At 40.7% G+C, this 19,866-nt stretch overlaps 1 protein-coding gene across 2 annotated transcripts in view; it reads left to right on the top strand.

The window, feature by feature from the left end:
- The window catches only part of GRK3 (G protein-coupled receptor kinase 3), a 415,982-nt gene that overhangs the window by 305,770 nt on the left and 90,346 nt on the right, over positions 1–19,866 (top strand). For both annotated transcript variants that reach the window (XM_077461358.1, XM_077461359.1), the window contains exon 9: positions 3,956–4,055. In XM_077461358.1, the coding sequence (XP_077317484.1) occupies positions 3,956–4,055 (100 nt within the window). The remainder of the gene's footprint in view (positions 1–3,955; positions 4,056–19,866) is intronic.

Here is a 19,866-nt window from a genome sequence, read left to right on the forward strand (position 1 = left end):
AGTGTCTCTTTGGCGGTCTAGAAGTCTTAATGTATTTTGGTTTTCCAAAGGGTATTCGTAGACATGAGATAAGTCGACCAATCTGCTGATCCAGAGTTGCCTGACCATCCATTGTTGGTGGAACTAGTCAACTGATCAAGTTAGAGAACCTCTGCTGCTCATTGTTTTTACCCTCACTGTTAAGTTGATAACCTTCTCCTTGCTATCCCCCTCCATTTTCCATAGAAGTTACTTGTAAATTTGGCCATGTCAACTTTGCGAGATTTTGCTCTGATGACAGACAGTTTGTACCTTTTGCTTTCAACCTCTTCGGAATGTCTGCGGCCACTTAAAGTATACTGAAATCTCCCCAAGGAATTTTAATGCAGAGCCATACCGTGGCCTGCAGTTTCGGTTCACAGCTTCCTCTTTGAGTATGCACCCATGCGTGGCACTGTCCAGTTTGCCTTTGAGAATACCCAAAATTCCCAAAGAAACTTTCTGCTGTTTGGTAATTGGTACTGTGAATAAACAGCAAATGGTAAAAGCACACGCTCGGTTTTTATAAAGCTTTATAAATATAAAGTGCAATGCAGTAGTGCCCATAGCTCCATAAAGTGCTAACCACAAACAAGTGTCTCCACAGCAAATTTATTTTCCATAGAACTTGAGGTGCTGATAACTTGTATTAAAATATATTTCTTGATTATACAGTACAGGACACAGGCAGAGTCTTGGACAACTGGATTATATGCTGCTACCTCAGCGACTGGACATTGGCAAAGCAGAGCTGTAAAGGCCCAAATGTAATGCCTCCCATTACCAGCAATTTACAGTTTTTTGCAAGTGTCCTTAGGTAATGTCTTCTTTCAACTGAATACCCTGCTCGTGATGGAAGACACTGGGCCAGCCTGTAAATTCACTTCAAGCCCTGGTTCCTGCAGTTGGTGCTCCTTTTTAGCACATTATGCTATTTGTGGTGTTAGCATACAGGTCCTGGGCAGTGCCAATCTGCATTGGTGCGAAGACCTGAAGACCTCTAGTGGGTATGCCCTTCTGAAGTGGGTAAAGCAGGCTACGCCTCCCTTGTTTTGATGGCTGCTGTCGGGATTTGTTAGTTGGACGTAGCCCTTTAAATCCACCTAGGATTTCTTCTGCTTGTCACTTCCGTCCACCCCTACTGCAGCATGCATGCAGAGAAGCCACCTGCATGCAGACTTCTAAAGAGGTAGCAGCGAAGCCAGACTGGCACTTAGTGGTGTTTTGCAGCCCAGGGAGTGGCCTTCTTTGTGGCTGTGGTGTCCTTGGCCTGCTCGATCCAGTGCTGCTGTCGGTTGGCAGCATCCTCAGGTGTCATTTTGAACAACAGGCTCCTACAATTCCTGCTTTCTTTAAAGACCATGCGTCTGCTAATCCTTTCAGCAAATTTCTGAATAACCCTTTGGGTCCTATTCACTACCATGCCAGATCACCAGGGAAAGGAAATGGGCTGAAGGTGTTTCCATGCACTCTTTTGGTCAATGTGTTCTGCATCTGCCCCTCACCAGGAAACCTCCTTAGTTACCTTGGGTGTCCCCCATTGCTCCTGCTAGAACTGGCAAGAGTTTTCTACTTTTATGGATGAATCCATGTTTTGTGAGAGATGTTGGGTCACAGGGGCCTAAAGGGCAATTCTCTTCCTAGGTTAGTCTCTGAATCTGTCATGGCTAGCACCCCTTTTTAGAAGTAGAAGATAGAGGATGGGAAAGAAGAGCTAGAAAATAAACTCTCTTTTCAGACTGTTGAGTCTCAGGGATATCCAGAGGTGTAATTCTATGGTAGCATATTATGAAGTGGCCGGCAGATGGAAGCCACAAGTCTCCTGGATACTGGGAAGACAGCTAGGCTGTCTGAGACAACAGGGAAGCCAAATCCAGGAAGTGACGTCAACAGAAAGGGACCAACAGTCCTTCTGCCTGTAAAAAGCAGGTGAAAAATGGAAAGATCTGCAGGGTATGCAACAGAAGCCTCTGCATTGAGCCATTGTCCCTTTTGCCAAACAGGAATGTTTTCAGGATTTCTGTTCCAAACTTGTTACAGTTCCAAAGGCCAAGAACAGCATTCATCCCTTCCTTCCTGGTCCCTAAACTAGGTGCTTAGGGTTAAGACATTCTGCTTGGAATTGGCCACGCAAATCCAGGTCCATGCAGGTTAGTATCCCATTGGCATGGGACAAGTGGAACCAGTCTCTAGACCACGCTATGCATCTATCTCCCAGAGCCAGGTCTCAATATTTTGGTGGATTTCCAACCTGGCCCTGGAGTCGGGCAAGTAGTTTCTACCTTTGCTTTAAAAGATTCTCCAACAGATGCTTGACCTGGGGGGAAGTCCTCAAGACCTTAACACTCTAAGAAAAATGGTTGTAGAGGGAATCATAATCAAGACTTTCCATCAACGTTCTTGAACTCCGGGAACTACCTGTCCTTTCAGCATTAGATTCCCTAGCTTGGGGTCTTTTTCGACAAGGGTACAATCACACAATGCCATGGCTGTAGTCTATATTAAAGACCAAGTGACACCAGAAATCGCACAGCTCAGGAAGAGGTAGATATGGTTCTGACAAGGTGGAACAACCTGTTCTGGCCCTGACCACTGTGCACATCTTAGGAGTGAAAAATTGGCAGGCAGATATCAACTGTCAGTGGCTGCACCTAGGAGAGTGGTCCTGCAACCCTGAAGGGTATCGGGCCCTTTGCCACTGGTAGGAGAGGCCAGATATAGACATGCTAGTATCCAGGTTCAACAACATGCTGGACAGGTTTGTCACTAGATCCAGCAATCCTCAGGCCTTCACCTTGGATGATGAAGAAGAAACACTGCGCTAACAAAAAAGGAATAAATGTGAGAAAATGTGAATGAAAAAATGTGGATAAAAAAATTTGAAAATAATGAGCAGCTGACACTCAAGCAAACAAAGCCAAACAGAAGCGTGATAAATTAGTGTAGCGCTGAATATTATACGAACTATAAATGTGTGGATGCAATTTAAACTTTCAATATAAACAAAATCTTACAGTGTATTACACAAAAAAATAGTATGAAAGAGAGCAAGGTGAAAAAGAAATATTTTTCCCAAAGAAAATTAAAAAAATGTGGGTTGACAATCTACAGTGTCCTTATAGCCACAACAGTCCATAAGTAATGCAAAGGAATAAATACTCCTGTGAATTCAATCTGGGTGTAATACTTCAAAGACTTGGAACCAGTTGTCTGAAGACACATCTACACCGACCCTTCAAAGATGAATAGATGGGTACTCTTACCGATATGGTTGGACACACATGTCATACGACTGTGGGTCATAAAGGCTTAGTCTGTTGCTGTATGTGGACTGTGGTTGAATGGATCCAGCAGAGGGGTCTTCACCTCCACGTCTTGAGACTCCAAAGGAGCTGACGCTTAAATCGTAAGCATATCCAGGACTGGCTCTCTTTCTCCTCCACAACTCAGGATGGAAAGGGGTTATGAGATTGTATATGAAAAAGAGCACAAAAGGGGGCTCCAAATGGTGCAGGTCAACCAAAGACCGATACATTTATTGTATGTCAAAAATAACAGATGACGTGCAAAATATTTAAAAAGTGATCACTTTTTAATAAAAAAATTAATTTTCAGAATATAAAAGCAATGTGGGGTACAGGAAAGCTGTCCCGACGCGTTTCAACACTACATGTCTTCAACAGGGGCTTACGGTAAGGTAAGCCCCTGTTGAAGACCTGTAGTGTTCTGTACTCTGTGTAGTGTTCTGTACTCTCAAAAAAAATGTTTTTCAAGTAAGTCAAAAATCCTGTTTTTTCCTGTGACCTGCTGCAAATATCCTAGTTCAAATGTGAAACACTTTACTAACATTAGGTGAACTGCTAGATTTATGTTTTGAATCTAAGGGTTTGTTTGAACTATACATTAATTTGATTTACATGTGTTGTTCTATGTATAGGTACGCAATGAAATGTCTAGATAAGAAGAGGATCAAGATGAAGCAAGGAGAGACCTTAGCCTTAAATGAAAGGATCATGCTATCCCTTGTCAGCACAGGGGTGAGTTTTTTTAACTTTATGTCTCTATGCCTTCACTGTACATCATCACTTACCTGTGAGTATGTACAGTTAATGCAGACACCAAATGCAAAAAATACCTTTGAAGCGCTTTTACAGAGGCATTGAACTTTGGATGCACAATAACTGCATTAGAGAAAGCTTAAAATTGTCTTTCATTGCCATGGTTACCAAGGATGTTGGCAGAATGGCTGTTACTGTTATTTATTATGGATGCCAAGTTTGTTGTTCGAAAAACACTTTCCTTTCAATGTGTAATCAATGGAGTTACATAGGAAGCACACACTATTTAAAATAAGGTTTGTAATATCATTAGAAGTTAATTTCTCCAGAGTCTATCACATGCCTGATCCAATATCCGTCACTCTTTATCTGATTCCAAATGGTGTGGTGCTGAGTGGAAAGACGCTTTATATGCAGGCCATGTATTATTTTATTTTACATATGAACTGTGCTGTGCAGATGGTTTTTGTACAGTTATAATTGTATGCAGTTGTTACTTAGTGGACCATGAATACTACTGTAGAACAATTAGCTGTTGTCTTTTTGATGGAATGTCGACATGCTCAGTGATGTATAAAATTTAATATATTCTTTCTGGATTTTTTGTTTTTATTTGACAATGATAGAATGATTTTTATGCCTGGGTAAAATAATATTTTCATAGTCCTGTTTTTGTTGTGTTTGTTAGAGTAGTCATACTAGAATAGTTATACAAAAGTGGTACACATATACCAGCATAAACAACAAAAACATACAAAAAATAAAACAATTAACAAAACTATAGAAGGCACCAAAGTATAGAGGTGCACATAATATATGATTTATGAACACTCCACAGAGGACATAGTATGTATTTAACCACTTGCTGACCGCTGCACACATCCCTTTACAGCCGGTGTCCCTTTACGTCCCTTAGAATTTTCTGCCTTGCGGTGCATGCGTGTCGCACGCTGCAGGAGCGTACACGGGTACGCGGGTCCCGAAAACTCTGTGTTTGCCAGTGGCCCGCAATCGTGAGATGGAGAAGTAGAACGGGGAGATGTAAACAAGGATATACTGCTCCCTGTCATCAGAGCAGTGATCGCTGTCATGTCAGTGGTAGCCCACCCCCCCACAGTTAGAATCGCTCCCTAGGATACACTTAACCCCTTGATCATCCCTAGGTGTTTAACCTGTTCCCTGCCAGTGTCATTTATACAGCAATCAGTGGCTATTTATAGCACTGATCGCTGTATAAATGACAATGGTCCCAAAATAGTATCAAAAGTGTCGGATGTGCCCACCATAATGTTGCAGTCCCGATAAAAATTGCAGATCGCCGCCATTACTAGTAAAAAATAAATAAAAATGCCATAAATCTATCCCCTATTTTGAAGACTCTATAACTTTTGCGCAAACCAATCAATATATGCTTATTGCAGGGTTTTTTTTTGTTTTTTGTTTTTTTACCAAAAATATGTAGAAGAATACATATCGGCCTAAACTGAGGAAAAATTTGTTTTTTTTATTTTTTGGGGGGATATTTATTATAGCAAAAAGTAAAAAAATTTTTTTTTAAAAATTGACGCTCTTTTTTTGTTTATAACGCAAAAAATAAAAACTGCAGAGGTGATCAAATACCACCAAAAGAAAGCTCTATTTGTAGGAAAAAAGGACGTCAATTTTGTTTGGGTGCAGAATGGACCGGTGCAGGTATATAGTTATGGAAGAAGATAATTAAATAAGGGCATTAGCCAATGAATCCCATTGGGTAATACATTTAAAAGAGCGAACAAAAGTCCTGGATGGCTTAACCCCAATGTAAAAATGTATATAAAAGCAAAGGAGAAGGCTTTCACAAAATACAAGGTTGAGGGATCATCACCCGCTTTCAGACTTTATAAAGAATGCATCAAGAAATGTAAGGGTACATTTAGGGCGGCTAAGATAGAACATGAAAGACGCATAGCGGAGGAAAGCAAAAAAAAAATCCAAATTATTTAAGTATGTAAATACTACAAAAATAGAGGACAGACCATATTGGTCCCATAAAGAATGAGAAGGACATCTGGTTACAAAGGATGGGGAGATGGTGAAGGTATTGAATTTATTCTTCTCAGTCTTCCCGAGGGAATCGGGGGGCTTCAGTGACCAAAACTGCAGTGTTTATCCTCAAGACACATCACAGGAAGCACCTCCATGGTTAACAGAGGACAGAATTAAAATTAGACTTGGGAAACTTAACATTAATAAATCACCAGGACCAGATGACTTGCACCCGAGGGTACTTGGGGAACAGACCATTGTTGCTAATTTGTTCTGACAGTCTACTGACTGGAATGGTACCAGCTGATTGGATAAAAGCCAATGTAGCACCAATATTTAAAAAGGGCAAAAAATACATCCCTGGGAATTACAGACCAGTTAGCCTAACATCAGTAGTATGCAAGCTCTTGGAGGGGGTGATAAGGGACTATATACAAGATTTTAGTAATGAGAACGGTATCATTAGCAGTAATCAGCATTGATTCATGAAGAATTGTTCTTGTCAAACAATCTGTTAACCTTCTATGAGCAGATGAGTTGCCATCTACATAAAGGAAGGCCCGTAGATGTGGTGTATCTGGATTTTGCAAAAGCATTTGACACAGTTCCCCATAAACGTTTACTGTACAAAATAAGGTCCGTTGGCATGGACCATAGGGTGAGTACATGGATTGAAAACTGTCTACAAGGGCGAGTTCAGAGGGTGGTGAAAAATGGGGCGTACTCTGAACAGTCAGGGGTGGGTAGTGGGGGTCCCCCATGGTTCTGTGCTGGGGCCAATCCTATTTAATTTGTTCATAAACAACCTGGATGATGGGGTAAATAGTTCAATCTCTGTATTTGTGGACGATACTAAGCTAAGCAGGGCAATAACTTCTCTGCAGGATGTGGAAACCTTGCAAAAAGATCTGAACAAATTAATGGGATGGGCAACTACATGGCAAATGAGGGTTAACGTAGAAAAATGTAAAATAATGCATTTGGGTGGCAAAAATATGATTTTTGGATTTGTGGTATCAGCGGGGGGGGGGGGGGGGGGGGGCATCGCTAGTTTAAAAAAACTATTAGATAAGCACCTAACCGACCACAACAGGGATATACAATGTAATACTGTATATAATCTCACACACATAGGTTAGACTTGAAGGACTTGTGTCTGTTTTCAACCTCACCTACTATGTAAAAATGTAACTATAATCAAATACAGTGTCTTGAAAAAATATTCATACCCCTTTAAATTTTCCATATTTTGTCATGTTAAAAACCAAAAAGGTAAATCTATTTTATGTGATAGACCAACACAAAGTGGCACATAATTGTGAAGTGAAAGGAAATGATAAACATTTTTTTTTACAAATATCTGAAAAGTATAGTGTGCATTCCAATTCAGCCCCCCTGAGTCAATCCTTTGTAGAACCACCTTTCACTGCAAATACAGCTGCAAGTCTTTTTGAGTATGTCTCTACCAGCTTTGCACATCTATAGAGTGACATATTTGCTCATTCCTCTTTGTTAAATAGCTCAAGCTCTCTGTCAGGTTGGATGGAGAGTGTCTGTGAACAGCAATTTTCAGATCTAACCACAGATTCTCAATTAGATTTAGGTCTGGACTTTGACTAGGCCATTCTAACACATGAATATGCTTTGATCTAAACCATTCCATTGTAGCTCTGGCTGTATGTTTAAGGTCATTGTCCTGCTGGAAGGTGAACCTCTGCCCCAGTCTCAAGTCTGTTGCAGACTATAACATGTTTTCTTCTAATATTGCCCTGTATTTGGCTCCATCCATCTTCCCATCAACTCTGACCAGCTTCCCTGTCCCTGCTGAAGAACAGCATCTCCACAGCATGATGCTGTCAGCACCATGATTCACAGTGGGGATGGTGTGTTCAGGGAGATGTGCAGTGTTAGTTTTCTGCTACACATAGAGTTTTGCTTTTAGGCCAAAGGTTCAATTTTGGTCTCAACTGACCAGAGCACCTTCTTCCATATGTTTGCTGTGTCCCCCACATGGCTTCTCACAAACTGCAAATGGGACTTATGTCTTTCTTTCAACAATGGCTTTCTTTTTGCCACTCTTTAAACAATGGCTTTCTTCTTCAACTAATAGTTGGGACTGAATACAAAAATGCACCCCACACTTTTCAGATATTTATTCTCCTTCCAATTCACAATTATGTCCAACTTTGTGTTGGTCTATCACATACAATCCCAATCCCGATCCACCGAAATTTTGGCCACCGAAACATATTGGCCGAAAATGGCCCTTTTGGCAAAAAGCCGAAAGAGAATTCCTGCCAATACTGGTGCAGAAAATAGGGCGTGGCCTGGGTGGGGGCGAGGCCCCGCCCCCCTCCCCTGGTGCCACCTATCAAGGGGGCTTCCTATAAATCGTAGAAAAGAGGAGAGCTGCTGCCTGTTTCATTATAGCGCCGGGAACATCACAGCTTTCATTTCAATAGCTGTGTGTTCCCCACTGCGCGCCGTCATATACAGCCCCTCCCCTTGTCCGGGCACCTTGATAGACAGATCACCTGTCCCAGGATTGGACAAGGGGGAGGGGCTGTATGTTACGGCGCGCAGCGGGACCACACAGCTGTTGAAATGCAAGCTTTGATGTTCCCTGCGCTATAATGAAACAGGTGGCAGTTGCTCTCCTCTCCCTTCACAGTCTGCAATGGGGAGACACTGTCTAAACTACTGGGGACGCTGGCTGCGCTGCAATGGGGACACTGGCTAAACTACTGGGGACACTGACTAAATTACTGGGGACACTGGCTGCGCTGCAATGGGGACACTGGCTGCACTACTGGGGACACTGGCTGGCGGCATCTGACGGGCACTGGTGAGGCTGCATTGATCTCTTGTATCATGTCCGCAGTCTCTGACCATCTCCTGTACCATGTCCCCAGTCTCTGACCATCTCCTGTACCATGTCCCCAGTCTCTGACCATCTCCTGTACCATGTCTGCAGTCTCTGACCATCTCCTGTACCATGTCCCCAGTCTCTGACCATCTCCTGTACCATGTCCTCAGTCTCTGACCATCTCCTGTACCATGTCTTCCATCTCTGATCATCTCCTGTACCATGTCTTCCATCTCTGATCATCTCCTGTACCATGCCCTCAGTCTATGACCATCTCCTGTACCATCTCTGCAGTCTCTGACCATCTCCTGTACCATCTCTGCAGTCTCTGACCATCTCCTGTACCATCTCTGCAGTCTCTGACCATCTCCTGTATCATCTCTGCAGTCTCTGACCAACTCCTGTATCATCTCTGCAGTCTCTGACCAACTCCTGTATCATCTCTGCAGTCGCTGACCATCTCCTGTATAAAAATATTATTAAAAACAGTCACTTTCGGTATCGTGTTGTTTCGGTATCGGTTTTGGTTTTCGGGATCAAGGAAGATTTATTTTCGGTATCGGCACCAAAAAACCCATTTGGTGCATCCCTAGTTTTTGGTTGTAACATGACAAAATGAGAAAAATTTCAAGGGGTGTGAATACCTTTTTAAGGCACTGTAGCACCAATTATTAGGTTTTAGAAGGTGGTGGGTATGCCACAACCTCTCAATACGAGTAGAAGTTGCGATCCATAATACCATTGGTCTTTGGCATTAAACAACAACTCCAGAGAGGGTGTCAGCATAAAAATTGAGGGAAAAGAAAAACAAAGGATTCATTGATTTTTTTTTGATTTTTTTTATTACAGTTTCTGTATTTTGTAATTGGGAAACAAATACCTGATTGTATGTCTATTAAAGTAGTCACCACAACTTTTTAGAAGCAAGGGCAGAAGATATGCAAAGACACCTTACTGTACCTGCTATAAAGGACCTCATTTTCACTTTCTTCTTTTAACAGCCAATTCACTTAGAATTTTGGGCATATGGGGTTATCTACACTAATGGTAACAGTTCTGCCATTAAATATGTTTCCTCTACTGCAGATATAGAGATGTAATTTTCATTGCAAGTTTTCTGTTGGGTTACTGCTCTCTTACCTGTTGGATTGTATGGTATAGATTGTATGGATATGTACAGTATGAATTGTATTTATTTTTGCACTGCTAAATTTCTAGCGTTTCCGTCTAGATGTTGCTGTATTTTCCTTTAATACACAATATTCTTTGTAGTGAGTAAGTAAGAAGAAATTGAGTTTAGTCTGTTTGCTCATGTTGAACCTAAATAACAGAAAAGCAAAAGTCCATTGGTGAAGAACCCAGCCGTTCAGACGATCCATCCTCCCCACCACACACTAATACCAATCTAAAGACATGTCCATTTTTAAGTTTCTTTCAACTTCAAAGAATTATTCTTAATAATTCTTGAGCTACTTCAACAGAGAGACCTATTTTTCCTATAACATATAGCTTTGCACCCAGACCATTAACCCTAATAGTTACTCTATAACAGTGTCATTATCTGTTTGTTCATATGTGACATAGAAATATGAATTTGCCACTAATTTTCACAGGTCTTATAATACACATGTTTGTGTCCATACGTTTTACACCAACGTACCAAAGTTAAAAGGCATACCTTGCATTTAGAGCAGATTTTTTTTTTCCTGGAAGGGAAGTAAAAACATAAATGCTACATGTGCTTGTAATTCCTTCTGTAGAGCAAGGGAATTCTGCAGTTTTACTCCCCTTTACATTTTTCATAACGGTCTGTCAAGCTCAGCATAAGTTCAGCATGCATGTTTTACAACACTAATCTGCTTATCATTGGATGTGATTTAACTTTATGAAATAGTGTACTAAATTCACATAAATCATGTGTATGAGAATATTAAGGGAGACTAGCTGTAGAATGAAGTTGAGTACAATTGAGTATCGAAAGTTTTGCAGTTCCACTTCAAACATTTTCTATTAAGAAATAATAATACGTTATTTTAAATAGGACTTTCTGAATATACATAAACATATGCATGTAAAAAGAACATATTTTCCTTTTTTTTTTTTTTTTTTTTTTTTGCATATATTTGCCAATGATTCAGTGATTCAGTTGTATATACATGACAAGAAATATGTATCACACTGACCAGAAAAAGAGAATGTGTCAAGTGTCAACATAAGAACAAAGACAAAGGTGTTTCCTCTTTCTCACCTTGATATTCAGTATTGTTGATATACATCTGACAGACGTTCTGCTTATTAAGCAAACACTTTTAAATAGCCACTTGTGATATACAATTGTGTAGTTTCATATTGCTGAGGCTAGAAAGCCTTTCACACAAATGAAAGATCTAAGCCTGCCATGAATAATTGATGCCGCTGGAAATTATGTTTGACTAGGGGAAAAAAAAGCATTTGGTGACAGCTAATTTCAAAACTCTTGTTCATAAACCCATCATTTACTGGCTGTGGTGAGCTGCCTAGTTGACAATGTATAGATGTAGTTCTATTATATCTAGTAAATATTAATCTTTGTGTCAGTTCTTTTATTAAGGAATACTAATAAATGCACTGAGATGCTATCAAGCTGCTTATTGTCTAAACAAGCAACTCCAGGCAAATATATGAAAACATCTATTAGTTTATGGACATATTTCTTCACGTAAATGTGAACTCAATCTCTAAAATCTCATAAAAGCTTTAAAGAACCATAATTAAAAAAAAAGTTTGATAAACTCCCCAGGGAACCCAATGCACATCACACTTGGTCCCATGCAAATCTTTGCTTTAATTGCCGAGTAGTGTGGTTGAATAGTTCACCCCCTCCATCACTGTCCAACCATGTTGATGGCAAGGAGACACATTAGTATTTAGCTCTGACACCACATAGAGGTGAAGTGGGCATGACCATGCACACAGAACCCACCCTGTTCTCGACTCCTCGCAAACTTGGCCATATATATGTTTTTTTCTTTTTTCATTCAGCCAACGGGCTGAATGGAAAAACATGAACAGATTCTTCATCCACACAAGTGCAGTGCATGGATGAATGCCCTCCCTTCTTCTGCTAGAATATTGTATCCAGAGAGAGGGATCCTTTGACTTCTGTTGAACAGGGATGGCCACACACTGATTGAAATTCAACCGATGTCTTCTGAACCAGCAAAATTTTGATTCATCTATGGCTAGTGTAAAAGCTGCCAGATGGAACATCTGCATCTCTGCTGTGTATTGCAACTCTAAGCCTACGTTGATCTCTTCTGCTACCTTCTTTGTCGTGACAACAAAGACTGAGCCCAGACCCTGCCGCGCCACCAGCTATTCAAGAGAGAGAGTCAAGTAGCAACTGTCTGCTTGTGTCATTGTGAATGATTGTGCACGTCATGCAAAAAAACAAACCCACACAATAATAAGCCATTTTGTCCATAAAACGAGTGTAGGAGCTGGTATGTGTTGGGGTTTGGTGGTTCTGTGAATGATGGCTCTCCACTCCAGCCGTTATTTACAACAACGCAGACTGGCATTGACGAGTGCCATAATATCTATTCCCAGAATAGCTTGTTGCTGGGCTGTTTTTTGTTACAGCTCTTTTACAATTATGTTATTTTTAAGGAAGGTGGCATAGGAGGCACATGGCTGCTAATTGAAGATGGAATGGGGGCTTCAGTGCTGGTTGTAGCTCCCCCATAGGAGCGTCCATAAATTGGGCATTAGACTAGGGTAGAGCTACAGACAGCACTGTAAAAAAGAAATTGTTTATTGACAACAATTGTTTATGAAATACAGTGCTTTGATAATCTATGTGCCACCCCCTTAGGGTTTTAGGGGATCAACCAAGTATTTTTTTTTTCAGCCAGTGCACGTACTTGAAATCTGCTTTGCGAATTGCCACATCAAAAAAATCAACGCTAACATTGGGGTCCTTTGGTATGTTTTCTGTTAACTGTTGGTGGGGGGCTACTAGCCTATGGAATACATAAGGTCTATTATCAGCATAGCACTTACCCCTCTCCCCTGCCGGTGATGGCTGCTGGTGATGGTAGGTTATAAACTGCTCGTTCCTCACTGACACACCTGACTGTGGTTTGAGACACGCTCACACCTGTGTGACTTAAGCGTTAGTATACCTGCACTTTGTATCTTTGTATCGGCACACAAAGTAGCCACAACAGATGAGATAGCCTAATTAAATGTATTATATCAAGGCAGTTAAACAGTGTGTAAAGTGCCAAACAACAACAGAACACTTTCAAAACATCACAAACTAGATACAGTAAGTAAACACTGGCGTATAACAGGGTGATTTAACTGAACTGTGGCACTATTACATCTAGCTCAACTGATGTAACCCACTCTATATTAGCACACAGAAAGTAGCCACAACATATGAAAGGTAGATTAGTGAAATGTATTATATCAAGGCAGTTAAACAGTGTGTAAATAATAGAACACCTTCAAAGCTTCAAAAACTAGATAAGTGAACACTAGTGTATAACAGGCTGATTTGAAGTAGAACCATAGGCAAAACCTTTTTTTTAATTTTTGGATAGAGCAAGGGAGAGTTAACTCTTATTGTTTTTTTTTTTCTTTTCACCATCTGTGTCCCATTGCGGAGATTTCCATTCACTTCTTGTCCCTTAGCCAAAAAGGATGTAAGAGTAGATTAAGGGAATTCATTGGGGACCCCCAGTCCACCAGAACTAGTGTCCCCATTGGAAGATTTCCCCTCTATTACTTTTCTGGCGACAACCCAAAATTTGGGATTTTGTTCTACTTTCACTTTCAAAGATAATGGTAATCAGGACAAATAGAGAGGGTTAATCTCCCTAATAAGGGTACAGACTGCAAAAAACAGAAAAACTGACGGGGGTTCTAATCCATCTCCACGCTATCCAAAACTAAAAAAAAGTTTTGTCTTTAGTAATGTTTTTAACTGAACTGTGGCCCTATTAAATCAAGCTCACCTGATGTAACCAGTAACTGGCAGCGATAGGATCAGCTAACACAATAATAGTGATCTTAGGTGCACTCTGAGCTTGCAGCTTTTTAATGAATGTGCTCACGGGGCCTAATAAGGGACACCCTGGAAGTTGACTGATGTACAAGGCGTCTGATTAGTCAATAGCAGTTGGCTTTTGGTGGGGCCTTTCTGTCAGTGGTGCACTATACCTATAAGAATGTGAGCAACGAGTTACAGATGAGCTGCTAGGTAAGAACAGTCTCTGTAGTGTTAACTGTTTGGCAAGAGTTTAGAATGTATAGTTCAGCTCACCACTCTTGGCAGGTAATAGGCCCAGTCCCATGTACTTGGTTGGCTGTCACCTGTTCCATAAGTTCCAGTCCTCACATATAGTCCCTCTCTGGCTCTCCCTGACTGCAGGCCTTCTTGCCAAAGCGTTCCTCCAGCTTTAGGTTCCTGTACAGCAGGAGACATCTCTGTCTCACAGTCCTTTGGCCCCTGACATGTGGGCAGACACCCAAGCAGTTGATCTGCACTGCTCTAGGTCCCCTCACACAGGAGGCTTGCAGTTGTTCTCTTATGGCTCCTTTACTCACATGGTACAGCAACTTTCTCTTTTACTGTCTGTAGGACCCCTCTATTGTAGGGCGCAGGCCCTGACAGTTGTTCTGCACCTCTCACTCCCCTCTCTGAAAAGACATCCCCGTATCCTCTTTTGCCTGGGAAAAACAGTCCTGTGTGCAGGGAAATGTGGGTGCTGTAGTTCTGCAGCCATTCTATTATATTGTACAGTGCCACTTTAGGCCTACATTTTCCAGCATCCTCTCATGTCTACATGCAGGTGTTCTCTCTGCCTCCGATAGATTTCAGCCCTACTGCTCTCTGATTGGCTCACATCCACTGTCAGGAGAGAAGAGGAGTAAAGCAGGAGCGAGGAATTTCACACAAATCCATTCTTTAGCTGCATTGAGAGAAGGGAGAGACACTGGCTTTGCAGGCAAAGAGGGGGGGAAAAGAGTCCACACACAGCCAGCAGCAGCACCCGTCTACACCAGTATACCTCTCAGCCTCTCGCAATTATAGTGTGAATTTCCGTCATTGAGGAAATCCAAAATATTCATACAAGAATTAAAATGCATGCAAAAAAAGCTAAACTCAAAATGAAGAACAAGAGGGGAATTTGTCAGCCAGAATCTGAACAACTGTACATTGTAACCAATCAACTTCTCTTTCATTTTCAAAGCTTAACTGAACAAGCAGAAGCTGATTGGTTGTCATGCACAGCTGCTCCTGTTTCTGGCTGCTCAAATTTTGATAAATTCCCGCCCAATGTGTATGAATTTGTAGTGAAAGGAATTTAAAAAAATTGATGTTTCATAATTGACTTGAGAAAAACAGGCTGTAGTCCATTCAAGTTAAAAAGAGCTCTCCTAAGATCTAAACATTCTGCATTAATCATTGAAAACCTATATATTTTTAATTTATGAGCCCCAGATAAATCTTAATTTCTTGGAAGGATGTGACATACACAACATGTGTGCGCTCTTCCATGGACTAAATCTTTTAACATACCCAGACCTATCTTCTGCCACCTATGTTGTTGATAGTTATAGACAATATGTGGTACTGTAACACCTATTAGGCCTCTTTCATACTAGCGAACCGATCATGTCAGTTTTTCAGGCGGACCCGATCAGACCCCTCCAGTCTCCTCTATGGAGCCGTAGGTGTAAATGGACATATGTCTGTTTACACCCTCTGACATCCGATCCTATCTGCTAAAAACAGATGGATGGGGAATCTGTTCCCCATCCGTCTGGTGGATCAGATCGGTTGCAAGTTGGGTGTAAACTGACAGGCAGCCTGTTTACATCCAACTGCCCATAGAAGAGAGCAGGCTGTATCTGCTCTGCATACATGGAGCAAACACAGACCAACCACCCGTCTGCTTAGCGTGCTTTAGCGGACAGATTCCACACTGAACAGGTGGACTCCAATGGAGCTCACAGGCATCTTTGTACCACAACTAATTGTCAAGTTGGAACCTTTTGTATGAGATCCTGGTTTGTTCCTTTGATGTGAGCAAAGAGCACAATTCATAACCATCAATATATCCAAAGTGATAGGTTGCTGATATTGTTAAATCTTGAGTTTTCCCACAGTTGAGTTTGTTTAAGCCCCCTCTCACCTCCAGAGTTTCCTTTTAGGTTCTTAAATGCAAAGTGCCATCTCATTGACCAATGGGAAAGCTCTGGCGATGGCATAGGTGGGGCTAGGCTTGACCTGCTGAAACTGATCATATTGGCCTGCATTTTCTACTTTAGGTAACCTCTGCTAATGCATTGTTTTCATAAATCCGCTTGATTTGAATTGCCCAAGTTCTTAACATTTTTTTTTTTTTTCAACGCTAAACTCTAAGGTTTTCTGAAGTCTCTGAGAAATTAAAATTGAAATGAATGCACCTAAATCGGTGAATTAATACCACCCAATGTAATCTTGCACTTGTACATGGTTTTCTTTTGTGGCAAATGCCATGTAAATATTAATGTTTACAAATGTACTCCATTGCTTGTTGTGAGTTGGGAATGAATAAGAATAAGTATACCTTGAATAAATGAAAGCTGAAATAAGTAAATGTTATAAATTAAACCTTAACAAGGGGTCTGGAGTAGAATGCAAAAGAACAGATGCCAACTCGATGGGCCTCAGGCTGCCGCAGTAATCTGTACCGACCAAGAGCTGTAGTCTGCTAGATATTGTATATATGGGAATATTTGTATGAAATGTTTTGTAACAGATTACTGACATCTGTTATGTCAGAACATCTTTACACCCTTATGTATAAGTGGAAAAATTAGTTTAGTTTTTACTTTTTTTGACTGATGGCTGTTGTCTTTGACAGTTGTCCAGTCTTGTGACCTACCCTAAAGCACAGAGGACAGCTCTAAAATCCTCACATGAATTACCTCTGTTGTACTTTGGCAGTTTAGGACCACTGTGGGTTGCCTTTGAAGGGCTGCAACACTGAAATGTTACCTGCATCTGTCAACATTTTATTCATCTGACATCCAGTTGATAATCTGCTCTTGTAACCCCATGGCAAATGTAGTATGCTATAGCAAGGACTGCTACCATCCCTTGTTTTTAAAAGTACTAGATCAGGACATGAAAAAAAAAAAAATGCGAGCATTTATTTATCAGGGGTCCTTTTTGGCTCTCATTGGGATCGCAACACTTTAGATTTCTGACAAGAAATGGTGGACTGAATTGTGCAGGACCCACAAGTAACTCAAGATGTTCGTGTCCATCATAAGCCTTACAATATGTTTAAAGATTAGATAGTTTGGCCATATTTGATAATGGGTTTCAAATTTTGAATACAGTTTATTTTTTTAATACTTGATTTTAAATTTTACAAACAAATGCACTACAGATAAATACAGTATTTGCAGGTAAAATGTTATAGTATCATATGGCTATAGTAGAAATCATAAAATAGACATACAATATTGAAATGCAATTATTCATAACAACTTGCATTGTTTCCTTTAATGTGTGATCTTTGCAATGGTGGCTATTGTTACCTAGGAAAAAGATTCCATTGAAAGTAAAACGTATTTTTTCCCTTGAATACATTTTATTTTGCCTGTCTGACCCCTCAATCCCTATATACTGTATATTGGTACCTTTTGTTCATTTCCCCATTTGCCTGCTGCAGCAGATGACTCTCCATTTCCATTTATGACTCAGTGCTGGGTACCTAAGCAGTTGAGTGCTGTTGTGAGTCCTTGGCCCTTGTGCAAACTGGGATAAGGCCAGTCTGTGGTGTAGTCAGGTCTTTATTATTATTATTATTATTATTTTTATTATTATTATTATACAGGATTTATATAGCTCCAACAGTTTGCACAGCATTTTACAACATGAGGGCAGACAGTACAGTTAGGCCGCGTACACACGAGAGGATTGTCCGTCCAACTTAGTCCGCTGAAACGTGTTTCAGCGGACAATCCGCTCGTGTGTGGGCTTCAGCTGACTTTTTCAGCGGACAGTCTGGCAGACTAAGTCTTTCGGAATTTCCGTAATACAGTCCGTCCAAACTTGGTTTCAGCGGACAGTCCGCTCGTGAGTAGGCAAGTTGGATGGACTAAGTATGGCGCATGCTCAGAAAGGATTTACACGGCCGAAGGTTGCATTGCAGTGTATTGGACGTCGTATTTCTAGTCCCGTCGTACGTGCTGTACACGTCATCGCGCAAGCTTTCAGCGGACTGTCTGTTCATCGTGTGTGGTCAAGTCCGTTCATTCAAAAGTAGGACGGACTGTCTGTCGGATTGTCTGACGAACTTAGTTGGCCAGACAATCCGCCCGTGTGTACGCGGCCTTACAATACAATTCGATACATCAGAGGGCCCTTCTCGTTATGTTGCTGCAGCAGTTTGCAGGCTTACCTGTCTTTATGGGGTGTCTGCATTCTTTTCTTTTTCTTTTCTTCATCTCCACCTAATAATTCTTTGACTTCAAGTACATCTGCCTTTGTTAATCTGCAATCCATGCATGGGGTGGTGGGAATAATAGTTTTTGCTCCCCGTTCATCTCAAAGGAAGTAACAAGAAAACATTTCTGGCAAGATCAACAGGTATTTTCTGTACTTGCTAAAACCGTTCTTAACTGGGATAATGAAAACGAATGCAACTGCCACCTCTAAGCGCGTTTAAGCTGCTTAATGTCACCTTTTTGTTTTTGGGTTTATTGCTTCCAGCAGACCTGTTACTTTTCCTTGAATGAGCAATGTACGTTTTTTTTTCCATGTCAGAAACTAAGAATAAAGACTATTTCAAAGCCATATGTAAATCACTATGAAACTGTTTAATCTAACTGAGGTATGCCACTATTAGATTACTAGTTGTTTGTGGAGCGTCGTGCCATACTCCTGACTGGTATCAAATTTACAATATAAAAATGAATTTCTATGTAAAGCAGACGTACGAAGACCAAAGGCTGCTGATAGAAAATATAAATTATTTATTCATACCATCATGCACTTGCAAAGCAGCTATTTTAATCTCAATAAAAGTTTTATGTTTGGAGTGTCAGCTGCCACGCATTACTTTTTGTAGCAAAGAATTGTTCTGCATTGTGGAGGCAGAGGTGTAGTAAATTACATGCGCTATAATTTTGGCCCTGACCCATTGGATAATAACTGCAGTAAGCGGGTGGCATGTACACACGGATAATTATCTACAACAAAAGGTCTGATCAATTTCTGTGATATTACATTGTCTCATTTATCAACCATCCAACAGAAATGGCTCTTAATTGGTAATTTCTCAAGCTGTAATGACGAGAGTATCGCTGTGGGTTTTTGCTTCTTTTCACAGTTATGATTAGCTTGTACAGAGATGGAAAAAAACACATTCAGCCTTTCTTTAAGACATAATATCTTTCAGTCATGTAGATGGGTTATTAAATTGTCGATTTTAACTTGTTTACCTACAACAGTTAGCACAGAGCTGTACTTGATGGTATATTATTTAGGCAGCTGATTACAATATTCATTCATAAGTAGCCAGTCTTGTTCTCTTAAAGTAATTTATTTTTCTAACTGGTCATAGGATTTAAGCTTAAACAATGGAGGACATTTTTGATTGCTATATTGTGTTACAGAAAATCTCTGCCAATCCTCTGATCGGTTTTGCAACAAATAGTAGTGATTCACATCATTGCTGCTTAAATCTATCATTTTCAGCTCTGGGCAGTCCATGTAGTGGTACTAAAAACACAAAAGTGTGTGAGCCAGACAAAGACATATATACATGTCCTCATGTTGGCACCATCTCACTAATAATTTCAGAGACACAACCAAAAACAAGGAAGGGGAACTCCCAAATTCACAGACATTGT

The sequence above is a fragment of the Lithobates pipiens genome, unplaced genomic scaffold (assembly GCF_037356315.1).
Source record: "Lithobates pipiens isolate NorthernLeopardFrog02 unplaced genomic scaffold, aLitPip1_a1.2 Scaffold_3, whole genome shotgun sequence".
In the NCBI taxonomy this organism is placed as follows: Eukaryota; Metazoa; Chordata; class Amphibia; order Anura; family Ranidae; genus Lithobates; species Lithobates pipiens.